At 39.6% G+C, this 21,873-nt stretch overlaps 1 protein-coding gene across 1 annotated transcript in view; it reads right to left on the bottom strand.

Annotated features, from left to right (window-relative positions):
* NELL1 (neural EGFL like 1) overlaps positions 1-21,873 on the bottom strand; it is a 1,238,690-nt gene that overhangs the window by 956,850 nt on the left and 259,967 nt on the right. Inside the window, exons 6-7 of the mRNA XM_007955935.2 lie at positions 6,383-6,455; positions 5,424-5,506 (exon numbers count right to left, since the gene is read on the bottom strand). Of these exons, the coding sequence (XP_007954126.1) occupies positions 5,424-5,506; positions 6,383-6,455 (156 nt within the window). The remainder of the gene's footprint in view (positions 1-5,423; positions 5,507-6,382; positions 6,456-21,873) is intronic.

Here is a 21,873-nt window from a genome sequence, read left to right as displayed (position 1 = left end):
GTGTTGTTGTTATGTGCCGTCAAGTCAAACCCGACTCATAGCGACCCCTCCTTGGGTTTCTGAGGCAGTATCACTATGGAAGTAGGATTGCCCAATCTTCCTTCCGGGGAGTGGCTGGTGGGTTTGAACCGCCAGCCGTCTGGTTAGCAGGCAAGTGTCCTAGCCACTATGCTACCAGAGCTCCTATCATATGGTAGATAGCTTTTTTTTTTTTTTTGAAATATGATATATTTGGCCTGTGGACATGGTGGAGGGTGAATCTTCCATTGTGTTAGTAACCCTTTACACTTAATAGAAAAATCACTACTGAGCTCCTCAAAACAATGGAAGTCTCAAAATTAAATATATTACAACCTGAAATGCCACTCCAAGTACTGCTTGATTTTCATAAATAGATATGTCAAAGATTTAAACAGAGGTAATCAAGAAATTCCCAGTCTCTACACCTCTTCTTCCTGAAGCTGAAGGCAAAATGGGACTACAGCATGGGTGAGATGTAAGAGCAGGACAGAGCCTATCCAAATGTACCTAGCCCAGCAGGGAGGTAGTCTCAACAATGTCAAGACTACCTGACACAACTTCCAGAGTAAGCCAGGGTACTGGTGGACTCCTATGGGTCATTGAACAAGGTGGCATTAAAGGAGTAATGGTCATTACTTTAGGTAGCTGCACTATACCTTCTCTGCTTTGAAAAAGTATGCTCTTACCAGAACACTGGTAGGGTTCCTAAAGAGGGCTCTTATCTACTGGGACCCTATCAGCTGAAAAAGAGTACTAGCATCTCCCTTGATCTGTCCTGTGTCAAGCAAGGGAACAGCCATTCACCAACACACCTCCCATCCTGAAGTGAGACAAGAAGTACTGAGTCCTCCTAGGTAGATCACTGGGCTATCTGGTATCTGTATTCTTGTCCAGGTTGTATACTGGGCTTGCTCTCTGGTAGGACTTCATGGATTCCGCCATGAACCAAGAGTGAGGCCTTCCTGTTGCTTTCCAAGAACTCCTAGAACCTAGCTCCAGACCAAGGCCCTACAGCAACTTGTAGCCTGTACCAGACTCTGTGATGTCAAGTCTCTGGGGCGAGGTGTATGTTTTCTTAGGAGCCATCTTCCTTTCACAGTTGCCCATTTTTTCCCTAGGTTGAACACTATAAATAAGACCCACCATTTACTAAATGACCAACATGAGCCATGCACCAAGCCAAACACATCATGTACCTAACTCTCATGGAATCTTTACAAAACCAGGAATAATTATCACTATTTTATGTATGGAAAAACTGAAGTCAGAACAACTCATTCAGTGTATTCAAAGCTATAAACATTCAAGGCAATGACTTAAAAAGAAGGAGGGGGGTAGGGCTCAGAATCAGACCAGTCTACCCTACCGTTGAAGTCCTAACTCCATCATGATCCCCATGACTATCTATTTTACTCATAGCTACTTGGCAACTCAAACCAAATCTCTCAAATTCTGCAAACTCGTCAGTTAAATCTTGCCACAAAAAACTTATCTAACTGAAGACAAAGCCTGTAGAATTCTCGCTGTCCATGTGGGAGACGACCCAGGTTTAATTCCCAGCCAGTGGACTTCATGCAGAGCCACCACCCATCTTCAGTGGAGGCGTGTGCGCTGCCATGATGCTGAACAGGTTTCAGAGAAGCTTCCAGACTAAGATGGATTAAGAAGAAATGCCTAGTGATCTACTTCTGAAAATCAGCCAGTGTAAACCTTATGGATCATAACAGTCTGATTCCCAACAGATCCTGGGGATGGTGCAGGACCAGGCAGCACTCTTCTCCCCCGTACAGGGTGCCACCACGAAGAGAGGGCCACCTGATGCAGCTAACAGCAGCAGCAAAGCCTGGTCCAGGTGGACTTGACACTATAACATTCTCTGCATCCCAACATCATATTTATCTTCCAGTTTGCCTCACAATTACCAGCCCAGAAATGCCTTCCAAAGAAAAAGTTGCTACTCTCCAGACTCCATCTCTGTAAAAGGAAGAATTACACTTCTGCTTCCACCAACATGGCTGATAAATACTCTGAAAGCCTTTACCGATTGAACCAACTAAAATGCTGGATCGAATATATAAATAAAACCTTCTTAAAATCATCCCTAATCTGACAGAAAAGGAAGAAATCTATAGACACCTAAACAAAGCGACAGCGGGGATCGTGGGGGACCAAAACCTTGGAGCTCTTGACCTTCCTTCTTAACGCAGGGAAAGGAGGTAAAGAAGAGGGTCTGCCCAAGACAGGGAGTCTTAAAGGAAACTCTGAACGCCCAGTTTAAGAGTGAACAAAGAAGAAACAAGATTTATGGAAGGTATAGAAAGAAAACTTTGCTGTTCTGACCTTGGTACTAGCTGGAGGGAGAATCTTCCTTAAGAATTCTTACAGAATCTATCCTGAGAATTCACTTGGCCTAACCTAGGTTTGTACTCTGCTTATTATCAGTCATTGTGGTCTGAAAATCCTTAAACAAATAATTTAATATGATGTGATCCTGAGGGTCCTGGCAGAAGTATACACAATGTCAACTCAGGACTCAAAGGATTTCCACATATTTCCAAATTAGACAAGCAGCTCACAGCCAAAACACTAAGATAAGAAGCCTTATTCCCCTTTGAAAAGCTGCCACAAGCTCTGTGGTCACACATTTTACTCCTAATAGGAACCATCTAAAACTTTCTCTCACCTCAGTGAAACGATCCAACAGGTGCACTTCTTTTCCTCTCTTTTTAGCTGCTCATTGTTATTCTTGCTGATATCTCCGTCCCCCTGATAACAGCACCTACCTCCCTCTTTGGATTTTCTCTTTCCAACCTTCCTTTCTCTGACCATAAACTTTCTCAGTCATTATTCAACTTTCAAGATCTAATGACCCAAGTTCAAGTCCCAGCACTGCCATTCACTACCTTGGGAAAAGTTACATAATCTTCCTGTACTCTGGTCTTCTCATCTGTAATGTGGGCTAATAAACAGATCAAATGTAGTTCACAGGATTGTTAATAAGAATTAAAATGACAGTGAACATAGAAAGCTTAAACACTGCAACTCAAAAAAACAAACTCACTGCCATCAAGTCGGATTCGACTCATAGTGACCCCTCCTTGGGTTTCCGAGGCAGTATTACTGCAGAAGTAGATTGTCCAACATTCTTTCTGAGGAGTGGCTGGTGGATTTGAACCACCGGCCTTCTGTTTAGCACTCAAATGCCTTAAGCACTATGCCACCAGAGCTCCTAAACACTGTAACTAAGACATAGTAATTGCTCAATACATATTATCCAATAATTAAAAAGAGACTTTCAAGTTTCTTCCAGATCAGGGGTTAACACACTAGCCTATGGGCCAAATCTAGGTCTTCCACCCATTTTTGTATGGCCTGTGAGTTAAAAATTATTTTATACTTTTCAACAGTTGTATTTCAAATGATTATACTTAAATGCCCTAAGTGTCTACATAATACCCTTGATTTGGCCTCTTGACTTGCAAAGCCTAAAATTTACTAGGTGTTCCTTTATAGAAAAAGCCTACCAATTCGTATTTTAGATTACTGTAGATTCCAAATTATGCAGTGAAAATGGAAGGACTCAGTTTTCAAATTATAATTCTATTCACGGTTTGGAAGAAACAGACTTATAAATCTGCCAGACTGCCAGAGGCGGGGTTTTGCAGGTGGATTCAACCATTTCCTGCTTGCAATTGTCCACAATTAAATTATCTTCTGCTCCACAAATGCCCATTTTACATAATAATGTTTGGAAGACAGAGCTCAATGTGGCTCCTAGATAATGGATGACTCCAAGAGAAAAATGGCATTCCCTGCAAAGGGGAAGAATCAGAAAGAAAAGGTATCCTCTAAGCTGGGGAATGGAGAACCACAATCACCCAGGACTGAGTGGCATGTTTCTTGCTCCAAAAATTTAGTAGCAAGCTAAAACACAATTATCAGTATTGAGATCAAGCTGCTCCAGACAATAGGAAATAAAAGGCTCTCTCTGCCACCAGCTAGGAAGGAAAATCATTGCCTGCATTTCCCATTTCCACTGTGCTCTGAAGTGAAAGCCAGTGCTCCAGGTCTCAGGTCTCAGCTCTCGCTCACAGAAGTGCTCTCTCCTTCCCAGGCAAAAGGGGAGTTGGCTGGGTCAAAAACCTCATTTGAAATGGAGACGTCTCTTCAGCAATACAATCTATGTGTTCTAAAATGTAGCCCTACCTCCCAAATACTCACCTGCCCACCAATTTTTTTCCACATGCCATGGCTCATAGCAGAAAGCAGGGAGCAGTCATAGCCGCAGGTAGAACAGTATTAATGTATGGTTTTTACTGTTATTAAAATTCTTCCTTTGCAGAGTATAATGTCTCTTAGGCCCAACCAATTCTTTCTTTGCCCTAGGCCAGAATCATGTCCACAACTGATTGGTATCATAACATCAGCATAGCCACATTTTCTATTTAGTCTGCGCCTTTCTCCACAAGGCTCAGGGCTTTTCATTATGAATCTAAACGTTATGAATATATATTAAAGCACTTAATTATTTACATTTTTTGATCCCTCAAAATGCACTTGATAATGAATGTCCCTGGGGTAGACACCACGTCTAGTTCATCATTGTCTCCTTTGTGCCTAGTACCAAACCGAAAACCAAACCCACTGCCATCAAGTCAATTCTGACTCACAGTAAATCTTTATGAAAGCAGGTTGCTCATCTTTCTCCACAGAGTGGCTGGTAGGTTAGAACTGTCAACCTTCTGGTTAGCAGTCAAATGCCTTAGGGAATGCACCAGGCTGCTGTGCCTAGTACAGTGCCTAGCAAATAGCAGGTCTTCAAAAGATGGCTGCTAAGTTAATGATAAAGAGGATCAAAAGATACAGAATTATAAAACTGAAGGAGCTAGAAGGCCAACTTTGCCTCCTTTATTACTTAACTCAGGACAAGCCCTAAAATGAATCATACATTAGAAATATGATATAATGCCTTCCTTTGACAGTAATCTTCTCTTAAAATCACTATTTTGCCCCCTTCTGATTATTGGCAATTATTCTTACATCCAAAATGCATTAGCTCATAAGCAGCAGTGGTTCCGACCATATATCTTCTTACAGTGTTACTACCCTAATAGCCAGTGGATAAATTCCTTTTCCACTCCCAGGGAATCTACAGTGATACGAATTGCCTCTTGTTTCAAAACATTTTTCAAGAAAACATTTTGATACAGCCTAATGGTATTAAAAATGTGAATGGTAATGTTTACCATAGACAGTCCTATTTCAAGTAAGAATAAACCATTTTTGTAATAACATATTGCAGATGCCAAGGCTAAAAATGTTTCCATTACAGCATATCAGTCCAAATTCCAGATAGGACAGAGAAAGAAATGAAACATTGTAAGTGAAAATGAGATACCTACTTTTGCAGTCATCTTGGCCAAAAGCTCTTGTAAATCCATTATTCCTTGTACCAGGCTTAAGAAATCACTGCAGGTTGGGCAAGCTCAATAAAGAAAATATAGAAGGCATATTGATACAACATTTAGAAAAGGAAGAAATGTCTAAAACAGTAGTTCTTTTACTATGGGCAAGGAGTTTTGCTTTTTTGGTTAAGCGTTTCTTTGAAATTGCAGTGAAATCACAGAGGACTTCAGATCTGGATCTTTTTTTCATAAGCAAAAAGAAAGGAATAGGCTAAGGGCCTGTTAACTCAAAAGGACAGCAATATAGCATTTTAAAATTAAACTACTTTTATTGAAAAGTGACTGGAGAATGTGAAATATGATAAATGTTGTTGTTGTTATGTGCCATCGAGTCAGACCTGACTCATAGTGACCCCTCCTTGGGTTTCCAAGGCAATATCACTCAGATTCAAGTCAGAAATTTAAATAACATGTTTTAAATAATTACATGTATATGTATAATTATAAATATATATAAAATTACATTAAACGTACCTTCTGTATCAACCTACAGAACCAAAGCAATGATTTTTTTTAGTTCTATATATAATATATAGTGCCTAAAGCACTTGACTGCTAACCAGAAGGCTGGCGGTTCAAATCCACCAGCCACTCCTCGGAAGGAAGATGGGGCAACCTACTTCTGTAGTGATACTGCCTCGGAAACCCAAGGAGGGGTCGCTATGAGTCGGGTCCAACTCGACGGCACATAACAACAACAACACAATATATAATATAGAATCTTTCTTAAAATCCAGAGAATAAGAAAAAGTAAGTCCTCCTTCACGTGGCGATCATCGCAGATGTTAGCACTCTAAGTTAGAGTTTCATGTGAATCCTTCTAGATTTAATTCTCTCATATAATCAACAAGTTTTCATTTAAATTTCACAAGGGCTTTATTTAAATTGCTACTTACTGCGATTCAGGTTCGGACACTGTGTGATGTATCCATTTGGCATAAAGATGATTTTCCCATCTTGGATGATGCCCTTGATAACAGATGAGAGAGGTGACAATTAAAGTTACAGTGCCCAGTTCAAATGACCCATGTGCAATCATTCACTCTCTACAGGTCAGATTATTTTTTAACAATATTTATATTCTTATTCTAAAGGTAAATTGGCCTTAATCCACACTAATCCATTACAAACCATCTTCTTCCAGAAATCTGGAAACATACAATGAGAAAGCAACAATTAGTTACCACTGGCTAATGAGATTATGACATCAATGTCCAGCAGTGGATGTTCTTAAACTACTGGACTTAAAAAAAAAAAAGAAAAGAAAAAAAAAAACCTTGATGCAGTGAAAATTCACCTCAATCCCCTAGTCATCCCTGAACATTAAATACTGCTGAATTTCAGGACTTTATTTATTTATCTAGAGGGAAGTAGGAGATCACAGAAACATATTAGGCTTAAATGTTTCTAATGATTCCTTTAGTCAAGGAAATAAAATTTCAAATGGGAAAATTTCATAACTATCTTTGCTCCTTAGTTAATTGAGCAAGTAACATGAGTCTTTGCTGGTGAGTCTTACAATTTGTTCAGCATCTCACTGTGAGTAAAAAGGGTCTTTTGTTTCCATAATTCTATCTGGAAGAACAGCCCTAATGTAAGAAAGTCATCAGGGCTGCCATCTTTCAATGAAAATATTGACTTCGCTTTTGGAATTTTCAAGTTGAATTTCACGAGTCTGTAAAAAGGGTTTTTTTTTTCCTTCATTTGATGGAAGAGATATTACAGAACAGATGGAAGACGTAGACGATGGTTCAGAATATTGAGCTTAATCTTTAAATAAAATCTGGGAGCTCTGGTAGCATAGTAGCTAAGACATTTGCCTGCTAACCAGATGGCTGGCGGTTCAAACCCACCAGCCACTCCTCGGAAGGAAGATTGGGCAATCCTACTTCCGTAGTGATACTGCCTCAGAAACCCAAGGAGGGGTCGCTATGAGTCGGGTTTGACTCGATGGCACATAACAACAACAACAACAACAGACTTAAGATAGTGCAGTAAGTCTTTCAGAGGGAGCAACATGTAACATTTATGTAGTCATCTTCACAGCAGAAGGCAGGTAATCAGCAAATGCTGCTTTCTACTTATTATTTCAATATAAAATATTAATAGGAATAGTAAGGTCATAGCACCTTATCCTCCAAATCATAAACAATTATTAACCTCTTCTTCTTCACGGATGAAGCAGCGTTTGCTATTATGAATGGAGATAATTTTACAGTGGGGAAGAAGGCCCTGACAGCACTTCTCAGTATTAATTCACAATCTCTTGCAGGGGACACCAGGGAACAATTAATGCAGCACAACCTAAGAAAATCAGCTCCTCCCTGAGACAAAGCTGCTCAGTTTTTCAAAACAAATTAACTCCTTCTAGGGGCCACGGCACCTTTCAAGCACACGTGAGCAATAAGAGAAAAGCATGGGATTGGACGTGAGGGAACCTGAGTCCAAGATTTGAATGCTTCTGGAACTAACTGAGTGAACATAGGCAATTAAGTCAACCACCTTCTCTGAGCATTGGTATCTGTTCTGGGAATGCAGTTGTTGGATACAAAAGCTAAAGATCCTTCCAACATTCAAGTTCTGGAGTTCAGTCAAACAGGCAACCAAACTTAAATTGTCACCATTCACATCTCTTTGTTTTTATTACCTCTTACATTAATTAATTAATTAATTAAGGCAAACAAAGCTATGTGGTTGTTGCGGTGGTGGTGGGTGTTGTGTGCCGTCAGTCGGACCAACTCATAGCGACCCCTCCTTGGGTTTCCAAGGCAGTATCACTACGGAAGTAGATTGCCCCATCTTCTTTCCTATTAAAGAATAGATCATCGTAAAAACTGAACAGCACATTAGAAAACATCTGTCTAACCAGACTGAATATGGGGTGAATTTAGAGTGACCAGCCATTTAGATTTTCCCAGCACTTAGGGATTTTCCCCAGGACACAGGACTTTCAGTGTAAAAACAGAGCAAGTCCCTAACAAACCAGTACAGTTGGTCACTCTAGGTGATGCAGAAGTGGCAAAGGCACATGTATCATAAAAGAATGGGTCTATCTATTACCTTTCCTGAGAACATCCTAAGTCATCCTTATTTTTATCAGCCGTGGAAAGGACATTCAGAAACCAGGAGACATTTGTCATGGTATTAATCATCTTTCCAAAAACAAAGGGAACAAAGGGCAGGCCTATGAGGTGAACAGTAACACCAGGGAAGGTAAGCACTCCTTAGAACAATCAACCACACAAGAATAAAAGGGCACCATTTGCCAAGAGACAAAGTTCAGAAGGCAGGTAGGGATGATAGGAGAGAAGGACAAATAGAAAGGAAACACAGGGAAGAAATGGGATGAGTGCTGTTATATTGTGGCGACTGCCATTAATGTCATGAAACAAAACGTGTATGAACTGTTGAATGGAAAACTTGCTCTGTAAACTTTAATCCAAATCAAAATAAAAAGTTTAAAAAGATGGAAAACCCACCTTAAACAGATACTTCTTCTCACTCATGCTATAGCAACAAATATAGTACACAGTTTTCCTTTCCCATTTTTTTTTTTTTTTTTTTTGTAAGTACCTCTGCGAGTTTGGTTACGTTATACATTACAAATGGCCTCCTCCACAACTTTCCTCTAGCTCATCTTTCTTCTCCTCACTTTCTGTCTTCCCACTTTTTAATCCTTGGCATTCATTTGTGTTACACAGATCATTAGCTGAAGGTCAATCAAGTTGACATGAACAAAAACAGAAATAAGAATGGACAGCTTCTTACTACTCATAAACACTAAAACTCAAAGAACTTTGTGTGGTTTTCTGATTTTTGTTTTTTCTTTTTCCTTTTTGAGATTATAGGGGTCCGCCCGTATACTGGCATGAAAACTTGTTTCTGCCAGACAAATCAAGACTGGGATGTTAATTTATTTGAATAGATATAATCTGATGCTGGATTTAAAGAACCGCAATACACTGTACAAGTACCAACCATAATTCAACCAAGGCTGAGTGTATATGTGAGTGAATGTGAGTATCTCCATGTATACAGTCTGTCATCTTCTCCTGAACAAGAACCAGAAGGTCTCACACTGAGTTCACATATGGACTATTTAGTTCCTGAGAATTTGTCAATAAAAGATACTTTTGTCAAGCATGTAGGTTTTTTTTAATGAAACTACAAAAAGAAGTTCTATAAAGTATAAAACTACAAAGTCACTCAATCAGCCCTGTCCCTTAAAAAAAAAAGAAAAATAATCTATGAGGATGAAAATATGTCTTCAAGCACTGCAACTTCTCCCAAAGGAGCTAAGGGATAAAAAGATACAATTTCTATTTATTTCTCCTCATTTACCTTTAAATGTATCTATACTTCACTGAAAAAAAAAATGCAGTTCTGACTGGGCCTGTGTTAGGACCTCATTTGATCTCATTTTCAGATCTTTGCTTTATTTCCTGTCATTCCTTGTGGCAGTGTTTCTCAAGCCTTGAGTTTCTTAAGAACCGCTTTGCATGTATGTTTAAAATTCAGATTCCTGAGTCAAGACCCAGAGATTCTGTTTCAGTAGGGTTGGGGTGGGGTTTAGGTACAAGGCATCGTAGATGATTCTGACGAAAGATCCTCCAGCTTCAAAGGATCCCACTTTGAAAAATGGTGTTTTATTGTTAATCACTGATTCTTTTAAGCAAGAGAGTTTTCACATTAAAAGTTCACACTGATTAAAATAGCATCCAAATCTATATGTGAATAGAGTAAAACCTCACTGGTTTGGAACTAAACGGAGATCAACAGAATTATTAGATTATAAACACCATGAGGGCAAGAAACATACACCATCACCTCAGTATCCCCTGATACATACACTATAGTATATATAGCCTATTATAGTATATTCCACATAATAGGCACAATAAATATTTTTAAATTATCAAATTCCTAAAAACTACAAATTTTACAATAATAAACCACATAATTTTGAGAGTTCTTAGGATCCATGACAGCAGGAGTGATTCATGGGAAAAATCCTTGTCTGCCATGTGTGTTGCTCTGATGCTGAACAGGCTTCAGAGGAGCTTCTAGATTCAGATAGACTAGGAAGAAAGGCCTGTCAATCTACTTGCAAAAATCAGCCAATGAAAAAACCTTATGGATCACAACAGTCCAATCCTGTGACTGATCATGGGAATGGCGCAGGACCAGATAGTGCTTTGTCCCCTGTGTGTGGGGTCCCCATGAGCTGGGGACTAACTCAACAACAGCTAACAACAGGGTTTGTGAAGGGCATGTAAGCCATTACCTTTTAACCTAGGTGTTGCTGTAGTGCCACATCACAGAGTCTACTTCAGTAAAAGCAAAAGAGGTTTACTGAGGGATGGAGATGGTCTGGACCAGGAAGACATCCAAAGTCAGAGTAGAACTGGATGCTCTGCCAGACAATGAGGAAAAATACCTTTGTACAGATAAAGCAGGAACTAAAAAGTTACAGAATCACAACCGGCTAAAAGACAATCGGGGAGACGAAGGTGAGATGTGTAAAAGCAGGGATTTAGGTGGGATAGGTGTGTAACACATAAGTGGGTCTGCATGACTGGTTAAGGGTAGATGCTCTTCAAGGTATTACAGCATGGTCACAGGACAAGTGGCAGAACAGGTTTTCTGGTAACTTGTTTAGTAAAATTAGTTCCTCAATCTTATCTATTTCTGGGGGTCCATTGTAAAGATATATCAATAATCCTGATCAAATGCATCTTGAATAGATTATGATATTCTGAGCCTCCCAAATCTCAGGGGGGAAAAAGGAATGTCTCCTTTAGGGTATATGGTCAGCATCAAGGTTACAGTATCGAGGTTAAAGGACTGCTGTTAGAAAAGGCAGCTTTGAAATTCAACATGGATTCTAGATTCATGTCAAGGCTTTAAAATGGAATTAACATTCCGCTTTCAGAACACTATTTACACACACCGTGTACCTCTGATTTTAACCTCTCATCCAGTGTACAAATCAGAATTTTTGGGGGTGGGAAGTGAACACTGTCATACACTTTGAAAAAGCTACTGGGGTGATTTTGATACCCCACAAGGAGAACTATTAATGATCTAGGGCCAGATCAGCTGAGCATTTGACTTGTGAAAAACCTAAGGCTTAGATATTTTAATCAGCTTTCCTAATCCTCACACATGCATACGGCTACTAACTCCAAAACCATGCTGTGCCACTACAACACACTTAAGTAAAAACAGACTATTTGAAGGAGTCTCTTAGTTACAGGAGCTACCAAGATGTGGCTATAAAGGACTGTTACCAAAATGAGGCTCTATTTTAATTGCTTTAATGGATAAGTAGGAGCTCTGGTAGCTTACTACCTAAGGCACTTGACTGCTAACCAGAAGGCTGGCGGTTCAAACCCACTAGCCACTCCTCGGAAGGAAGACGGGGCAATCTACTTCCGTAGTGATACTGACTCAGAAACACAAGGAGGGGGTCGCTATGAGTCAGGTCGACTTGACAGCACATAACAAAAACACAAATGGATAGCTTCTAAACAATTTATGTAACAACCTACTTGCATTAGATGGAAACAGTTCGCTAGAACAGTTTTTTCAGTGCTGTAAAACAGAGTTCATTTCAGGTAGCCTACCACAATTCCCCCCTGCAATCACGTTTATACTGTTAATTTGTTAACAATCAGTTTCCTCATTGTTAGTACAATGTGAAACCTCAGATGATCTGAGGAGCTAAATAAACCCCTAATGTGCAGAGCCCAATTAATAAACTTTTACTATCAGTACTGATAGAAGGAAGAAAATTGGATATTTTTCCCTTTGTCTAATGTACCTCTTGTGCCCACCCCCCACCTTCTCTGGTCAACTCACTGTGCGCTGAAAAATAAATCTCTACCAGGTCGACTGCACATTATGAGTTTTTAATGTTTGGGAAATAATAGCCATTATTTCCACTGTTTTGAGAACATTTCTCATTTCACAGTATGAAAAACAGGCAATCCTGTGGTTATGAACGAAATCCATTCCTAAGTGTGTCTTTAAGTCAAATTTGTAGGTAAGTCGAAACAGGTGCTTACAGTTCTTATTCAGCCTTTCTTCAGAAAAAGAAAAGGCTTGAAGCCTTTTCAATGATTTAAAAGCTGCTTGTGTAGCAAGTAAAGGTGATTGTATGAAGAATTTGTTGAGAGTAGGAGTTGGTTCAAGAGTTTCAAAGTCAGGGTAAATTTACACATTAATGGGCAAGTATGAGTTGTCCATAAGGTAGACCTTAAAAAAACCCAGGGACTTACGTGTGCGAAGATGCAATTAAAAAGAAAAAGAAAAAAAAAAAAGATTAGGATATGATGTCATTAGGACACTCTTCTGTGCGGAATAACCTAAGATCAGGCAAACCCTCCCAACACTCAGAGCTTTCTGATACACTGAAAACAGCTTTACTGCCAAACAAATGCTAATTCTTTTTTAACGCTCTTATTTCCCTGCAGATCTCTGTTTACATTGAAGAAAATGGTTCTATTTTGTGTATGCTAAAACACTGAAACAAATTGCTTTGAAAGGGAAAGGGGATGGGGAGAGTCCCTGCAGGGCATGTAACTATATGGATGAAGATGTGTTCAGTTTATAAAAACTGGCATGGGCCCAAGCTTTGGCAACAGGCTAACAAAAAGTAAGACAGGAAACTCACAAGGAGGATTTTCAAAAGGCAACCAATTATGAATTTCTGCCCTGAAGACAGTTAATAAAATATTCCATCTTGCATAAAACCCAAGAAAGACACTTGTCGACTTTCATTATGATCAATAAAAACTGGCAGCTCATTAGCATATCATTAGCTGCCCTGCTGTTTCCAAAGTCTTAGTGCATAGAAATATTAATTTACAAATGTATAAGATTCCCCAGTTCTATAATTTCAACTTTCTGCATGAAAGGAAAAGTAAGAATTAAAGATGGGAGGAATCCAATCTAGCTTCTTTTTCTATGGGCCTATAAACATATGTTTACCATCTGTGGAATTATGGGAAGCAGATGAGGTAAAAAACAACAGCTGTAGCATTAAAAAAAAAAAAAAAAGTAATCAATTTCTCTTCCCAGTGACAGCGCCACTGTTAAAGGAGACAGTGATGTCCAGGTAAGAGAAAGGTTTCAGACCCCAATTCATCAGACAGAGAGAAAGCCCCTATGTGAAAGGCTTTGGGATGGGAAGGCTCCCTCAGATCTCACCTCTGTAGAACCACCAAACCACTGAAACACCCAATAACTCAGGGCAGTTTATCTGGGCTTGTTCTTTCTTTACCTTCTGAAATACTAACTGTATAATCAGCTTCTTGGTGTTATTGTTATGTGCCGTCGAGTCATACCCAACTCATAGCAACCACTCTTGGGTTTCCGAGGTGGTATCACTACGGAAGTAGATTGCCCAATCTTCCTTCCGAGGAGTGGCTGGTGAGTTTGAACCACTAGCCTTCTGGTTAACAGTCAACTGCCTTAGGCACTACACTACCAGAGCTCAGAATGTATCAAAGAGAAACTGAGTGTGTAATCAATGATCTGGGAGCTGTGGTGGCGTAGTGCCTAAGGCACTTGACTGCTAATCAGAAGGCTGGCGGTTCAAACCCACCAGCCACTCCTCGGAAGGAAGGTTGGGCAATCTACTTCCGTAGTGATACTGCCTCGGAAACCCAAGGAGGGGTCGCTGAGTCGGGTCCGACTTGATGGCACCTAACAATAATAACATGAAGTGACATATGGATATTTAAAATAGAGAATAATGTTATTTAAACATGAAAACACATCACAGGCATTTTTAGTTTTGGAGCAGTAAAGTAGGTATGGGTCTGGAACCCAGGAGGCAGCTTCTACAGGATAAATATTAAAAGCCTGAAGATGTGCCAACTCTCACCTGGGAAGTGGCTGCCTCTTCTTTTCAGGGAGATTTCTGTAGTGTTGAATGATCATGAGGTAATTTCCATAATAAGATCCTGGCATTTTTCCCTCACCCCAGACATCTCATCTCACCAAAGGATGGCTAGAAGCTCTAGCTGGTGTCCAGAATTCCAAGGGAAAGTTTTGAAAGCCTCCCCATGCAGATCATCCTTCTAAAGGTCCATTCAATGGGGCCACTGCTCCCTGGGTAGACCTGCTGCTTCTCACTGATACCACCCATTCATTTGGACCGAGAACCTGGCAAAAGTTAGCATGTCTGGTCTCCTCTATAGGATATGGTGTAGTTCAGTGACACATGTCTACGAACACAGTGAGTGACCAGTACATAGTAGGAACTGTTAAATATTTGTCCAATGAATGAGTAAAGACTTTCAAAGCGAAGAGATCTAGGCTTAACTCATGTTTCCATCATTTACTGGCTATGTGATCTTGGCAACTCCCTTACCTCTCAGTTTAGATCTTGCAGCCTCATCTACATAATGAGGATAATAATATCTACCTCATTAGGTTTCTTTGAAAGTGAAATGCAATTAATTGAGGCAATATATGTAGGTTCTGACATGATCTGGTACATAGGAAGCACTCAGTAAGTGTTGGTTTTCTCTTCCACGTCTCCTCATCTCAGTTCTACAGCAAAATGCTTGTCCCAGGTTCTAAACACCCTTCATGCTTCCTGTCTATATCAGGTATTTGAGCTCTTAATCACAAGCTTCTTTACATGCACAGAAAAAAAAATACACTCATCAAACTGGAAAGGATATTATAACTGTTCTCTCTAATCACATCCTCCCAACTGAAATGAAGTCTCTAAAGGCAGGCAAAGTAACTAGCATTTCTATAATATAACATTAAGTACATACACCAGTAAAAAGAAAACAGTTGTCACTAAGTCAATTCCAACTCATAAACGACCTCATGTATGTCAGCATAGAGCTGCGCTCCACAGGGTTGTCAATCACTGATTGTTTGGAAGCAGGACACCAGGCCTTTCTTCTGAAGCACCTCTGGGTAGACTCGAACCTCCAACTGTTCAGTTAGCAGCCAACTATGTTAAGTATTTACAATACTCAGGGACGTTAAACACACAGGGAACATTAAATACATGAAAAGGGGCAAGAAGGTGCGAGGGCTTAATACATCAGAAAGGAGGAGAGGGGCTACGTGCTGTGCATCTATTACGGGCCAGGTACTTCTAATATATAGTCTTAATAATTTTCATTAACTTCAGGAGAAACATCTTGCCACTTAACAACTAAAACAGATTTGTAGCTCACACATGCATTCACTTTACAAGGGTACTGTCTGCTTGGCATGTATCTGCTATTCTAAGCATCTGCTGAAGAAAACAGACACGGTTCTTCCTCTGGCAAAGTTTATAATCTAAAGAGAGAGACTAATAAAAATAAGAAAACACCCCTAAACTACTCAGAATCAGCTACATAACCCAAGTTCACAGAGCAAGTCCAGGATTCAAAGTCAGATCTACGTGACTTAAAGTCCAAGCTCTTTTTAATGACCCCAGGAGTTCTTGTTCTATTTCTATATAATTCAGTAATTCTCAAAGTATCTCCTGAGGCCAGTAGCAGCAGCAGCATCACTTGGGAACTTGTTAGAAATACAAATTCTTGTGCTCCACCCCAAAAAACTAAAACTGAACCCACTGCCATCAAGTCAATTCTGACTCACAGTGACCCTATAAGACAGAGTATAACTGCCCCCACAGGGTTTCCAAGCCTGTCATCTTTACACAAGCAGACTGCCACATCTTTCTTCCACGGAGCAGCTGGCAGGTTTGATGCCAGCCTTCCAGTTAGCAGCCAAGTGCTTAACCACTGAGCCAACAGGCCTCCTCTATTCTACCCAAAAAAAAAAAAAAACCAAACCCACAGCCCTAAAGTAGATTCCGGATCACAGCGACCCTATAGGACACGGTAGAAGTGCCCCAAAGGCAGCAAAACCAAACCAAATAACCAAGCCAGAGTCATACCTGACTCAAAGCGACGCCTCCTCGAGTTTCCGAGGCAATATCACTATGGAAGTAGATTGCCCAACCTTCCTTCTGAGGAGTGGCTGGTGGGTTGGAACCACCAGTCTTCTGGTTAGCAGTCAAATGCCTTAGGCACTATGCCACCAAAGCACCTAAGGCAGTAAAACATTACAGTAAATCATGACAGAAACAGACGGCCACTTTTTTCTCCCCCAGAGAAGCTGCTGGATTTGAACCACCTGCTGACCTTTCAGTTAGCAGCCAAGTACTTAACAAGTGTGCTACCAGGGAGCCATCTTCCATCCCAGAGCACAAACTAACTAACTAACTAACTAACTCACCTCCACTGAGTCGATTCCCACTCAAAGCAACCCTCATTGGGTTTCCGAGATGGTAAATCTTTAAAGAAGTAGGTTGCTTCCTCTTCCTTCTGCAGAGGGGCTACTGAGTTTGACCCCAGACCTAACAACCAGAAACTGTAGGGGTAGGATGCAGCTGCCAATGTTTTACAAGCACTCCAGGTGATTCTGATGCAATCAATATTTGGAAAAGCACTCATCCAGAGAGTTACTAAACCAGAGGCTAATTATGGACCAGATTTCATGAGATCTTTCTAGTAACCAAGGGAAAACCCTAATCTAGACTAGCAGCATTAACGGCCCTTATGTCACTATACCTCAATTTGACCCTAGGAACCTGCTAAATCAAAATCAATAAAAAAGCCTTTTAGAAATACAAACATTCTGATTGGGATCACAGAGAAAGAGAAAAATATAGCACAAAATTCAAAATCATTAAAATAAAATAAAACAGACTTATTGGTCTGACAGGGACTGGTGGAACCCTCAAGACTATAGCCTTTAGACACCCTTCAAACCTAGAAGTGAACCCACCCTCAGGAATTACCTGTCAGCCAAACAATAAACAGGCCTATAAAGTGAATAATCACACCTGTAAGGGACATACTTCTCAGAACAATAAATCATATAAGACCAAAAGGACAATATCTGCCTAAAAAATAAAGTCCAGAAAGCAGAGAGGGGCAGGATAGAAGGAAGAATGGAAATGGGGAGCCCAGGAAGGAAGTGGGAAGACTGCCGTTTCGCTGAGGGGATTGCAGCTGATGTCATGAAACAAAATGTGTATAAATTGCTGAATGGAAAATTAATTTGCTCTGTAAACTTATACATTTAAATTCCTAAACCCCACAGTTCATATTGTAGGAGATCTGGTAGCATAGTGCCTAAGGCACTTGACTGCTAACCAGAAGGCTGGCGGTTCAAACCACCAGCCATTCCTTGGAAGGAAAGTTGGGCAATCTGCTTCCAAAGTGATACCGCCTTGGAAAACCCAAGGAGGGGTTGCTATGAGTCAGCTCCAACTCGATGGCACATAACAACAACAACAGTTCATATTATCAATGAGTGGGTCTAAGTAAATATGGACTTTCAAAGCCTCCCCAGGTGATTGTGATGTTTACCCAGAATTGGGAACAATTTGCTGGACTTCATTACAGATCCAAGGCCCCCAAGCAAAGCCCAGCTTCACCAGGAAGTAACTAGCTACAGGACAGAAAACAGCATTACATTAAATATGAATCGGTTTAGCACTGAGACACCTGCTAATTCATGGAAACATGGAAATTACACGTATAATTTGGGATAGAAACTCTGGGATCTCAACTATGTAGAACACCCACACCACTGAAATATGAGGAACTCATTGTACTTCACGTATTCTATATTTCATTTTATGTATGAATGTGAGTTATCACCCTGAAAAAATGTGTCAGTTTTTTATTTTGAAATACTTATGATGTACAAACATTTTACAGCAAAATATACAGCAAGCACTTATTATGAATGTACCTCCCAGCTTCAGAAATCAAACATTATGAAAATAGGTAAAGCCTTCTGGGTGCCCACTCCTAAATTCTCATTATTCCTCTCAGAAGTAACCATTATTCTGAATTTTGTGTTGATCATTCTCATCCACTTATCTTTTTACTTATGTGTTTGTATCATTAAGCATTGTAAACCATTGTTTTACATTTTATAAACTTATAAAAGGTAAAATTCTAATTTTATTCTACTTCCTGCTTTTCAATCAGTATTATGTTTGCAATTCATCCATGTTTACCCAATTTCCATCACTCATTATATTTTTTTGTACAACTCTACCACATCTTATTTAAACATTTTTCTATTAATGGACAATTAAGTTTTTTCCAAGTTTTTAAATGAGCACCCCCAAAAAAAGAAATGTTTCTATGATCATGCTTGTACATACTTTCTTAGGTACAAGACAAAGTTTTGGCAATGCTTATACCTTGAGTATTAGGTTCTAAGTCATTGAGTATGCAATTTATACAAAAATTGCCAAATTACTCTCTAATTTAAGTTTCCACTTTTCCAATGGCAAAGTGTCCATTATTCAACTGCCTTCCCCACTTTAACAATGTCAGATTATTTTTTTTTCATTTTTTCTAGTCTAATGGATAAGAAAGGGTACCTCATAGTGGTTATAGTTTGCATTTCCAGATAACTAGTGAAATTGAATTTCTCCCAATATGTCTATTATTATTTGTGTTTCTGCTTTGAGAAATTACATTTTCCTATTTTTGTCCAGCCTTTAGCATTTCTTTAATGGAAATTATTTCTTTACTAATTAAACTTCTTGCCAAGATCTTATTTGATAAACATAATTTTTTGTTAATTGTACATAATAAACCTATTGATATATTTTTTAATGGTTTTGTATTTTGCATCTTGCTAACAAATTCTTCTCTAACCTGAGATCATGAAGATATGCCCTATGTTGTCTCATAAAATTTTCCATTTTGCTTTCACATTTACATAATTCAGCTGGAACTGATTTTCGTATGTACTGTCAAGAAAAGAACCAAACACATTCTTATTTATATATGAGAAATATTTAAATAACTGATTTTCCTAACCACTTATTAACAAATTCATCATTTCCTCTTTGATCAGGAATAACTTCACTTATCTATCAAATTTCCAAGTTTCCACATGTGAAACTGGGCAGCGTTCTCTGTTCTCTTACACTATAGGCTGATCCCCGCAATGATACTATATTCTGTTGATTGCTGGAACTTTGTAATAAGCCTTCGCATCAAGAAAGGATACCCTTCCCTTCTTCTTCGGCAGTGTCTTAGCTATTCTTGGCCTTTAGTGTTCCATGTGAATTTTAAAATCAGTTTGTCAATTCCATCAGAAAAACAAGAAACAAAAAAATCCTGTTAGGATGTCATTTGAAGTTCATTGAATTTAGAGATCAATTTAGGGGAAATGGCATTTTAATTATTTTAAGCCCCCTCTCCAAGAAGATGGCACCAGGGCTTCAAATCAGTTCAAACTGGTTCAGTTGTGGCTGACAACATGAAATCAGAACAGACCTCAATTTTTAAAATTTGGGTGAAGTGGAATAACAACCAGAGTAGGAAAACTTACAGGTAAAAGCACTGGAATGGGGACTCAGAAGAGGCATCAGGAGCCTGTTGAGGGAGACTGGATTATTGCCAGGACTGTAGAGAGTGACACACATTCAAAGACACATAGCCGGCCACCATCTTTGAGTGGGGCACCGGTGTTTTCAACTCTGCCAGTAAAGAGATTACGCTGCTATGCAACACACAAGCTGCCCTTGTTTTCTAAGAGGGAGATTAAGTTTCTAGCAGGGCATCACTCTGTAATTTCTGCCATCCAGTTATTACTCCAGTTCACCCATATTTTACAAATCCGGGTCTATTCTCATTTCACATTGTCAGGCATGAATGAACTGGGAAGAACTGGTTCAAAGCCCTGCATGGTACAACTCTCCTTCATGTAGTTTTTCTTTAATGATTTACAATAAAATTTTACAATTTCCTTCATAAATGTCAAATACATGTTTTGTTTTATTTGTCCTTAAGTACCTTTTACATCTTCTACATTATAAATGAAATCTTCTCTTTCAATGGATTTGTTGCTGCTACTGCTGCTACTGCTTCTGCAGCTATCGTTTAGCTTTGCAAATTGGTTTTATCTGTTGCTTTTCTAGCCAACACTCTTTCCGAACTCTGTTGGTAATTCTAATAATTTGCAGTTTCTATTTCTTATGTAGCACAGTGGTTAAAGCACTCAGCAGCTAATCAAAAAGGTCAGTGGTTGAAACCCACCAGTTGCTCCATAGAAGAAAGATGTGGCAGTCTGCTTCTGTAAAGATATATAGCCTTGGAACCCTATGGGGCAGTTCTACTCTGTCCTATATAGGGTCAATGTGATAGCTGGAGCTGTGTGTCAGCTTGGCTGGACCCCAGTTCTGTGTGGTTGTTCCCATGATGGGATTGGATGACTGTGTTCTGAGTGGCCAATCTGTTCAGGGGGAGTTTCCCTATGGGTGTGGCCTGCTTCCAGGATACCCAGGGACATCCTGGGAAGAAAGACATTCTCCTGTGGATCAGGATTCTGTTGTGCTGCCTACAACTGTCCATGAGTGAGCAGTCTACTGTTCAGCCTGGAGATCTTGGATTTGTCATTTTTTGGAGTCAGCAGCCGGTGTACTGCCTGCCAGCCTTGAGCTTCTTGGCCCCTGCAGCTGCAGAAGCTAAGAAAAGCCTCCAGCCTGACATTTTCTCCAGGGACTTTGGACTTGCCAGCTTCTATATGTTTGTGAGCCATTTTCCTAAGATAAATTTCTCTCTCTCTTTATGTATATAAGCTTTACTGGTTTTGTTTCTCTCGAGAACCCAGTCTAACACAGTCACTATGCATCAGAATCAACTCAATGATAATGGGGTTTTTTATATGTGGAAGTATCTAATTTATTAATAATTATATTTTATATTATAATCCCTAAAATTTTTAATTATTTTTCTGATAAGGCCCTCCAGTATAATGTTAAAAAGAAACGCAATAATAGGCATTCTTATAGGATTCCATATTTTAATACTCTTAATATTTCAACTATAGGTAAGATGCTTTTATGTATGCTTATTTCATATATTGTTTAATGAGGAGCTCTGGTGGTGCAGTGCCTAAGGCATTTGGCTGCTAACAAGAAGGTTGACAGTTCAAACCTACCAGCCACTCCATGGAAGGAAGACTGGGCAATCTACTTCCATAAATATTTACTGCCTCAGATATCCATGGGGATTGCTGTAAGTCAGAATCAATTTGATGGCAGTGGGCTTGGTTTATTATTAGTAGTAGTAATAGTTTCTGGAGTTTCCTTCTAGTCCTAGTTTGCTAAGAACTTTTATCATAAGACAGCGTTAAATTTTATCTACTGCGGAGGCGGAGCAAGATGGCGGACTAGGCAGAAGGATTGCACAGACCCTCTTCAACAAAGAAAAGGGAAACCAATAAATACACAGAAGATAATCTTGGACCCCTGAGCCTTGAAGGAAAGGATGCAGATTTGGACTAAAACCCAACTAGCAGAAGAATTTGCGTGAAAATACCA

This window comes from Orycteropus afer, unplaced genomic scaffold, assembly GCF_000298275.1.
Source record: "Orycteropus afer afer isolate SDZICR_OR568_19922 unplaced genomic scaffold, OryAfe1.0 scaffold00014, whole genome shotgun sequence".
Classification (NCBI taxonomy): Eukaryota; Metazoa; Chordata; class Mammalia; order Tubulidentata; family Orycteropodidae; genus Orycteropus; species Orycteropus afer.
Note: the sequence above shows the minus strand (reverse complement) of the source record. Positions and strands in the feature narration are given on the sequence as shown.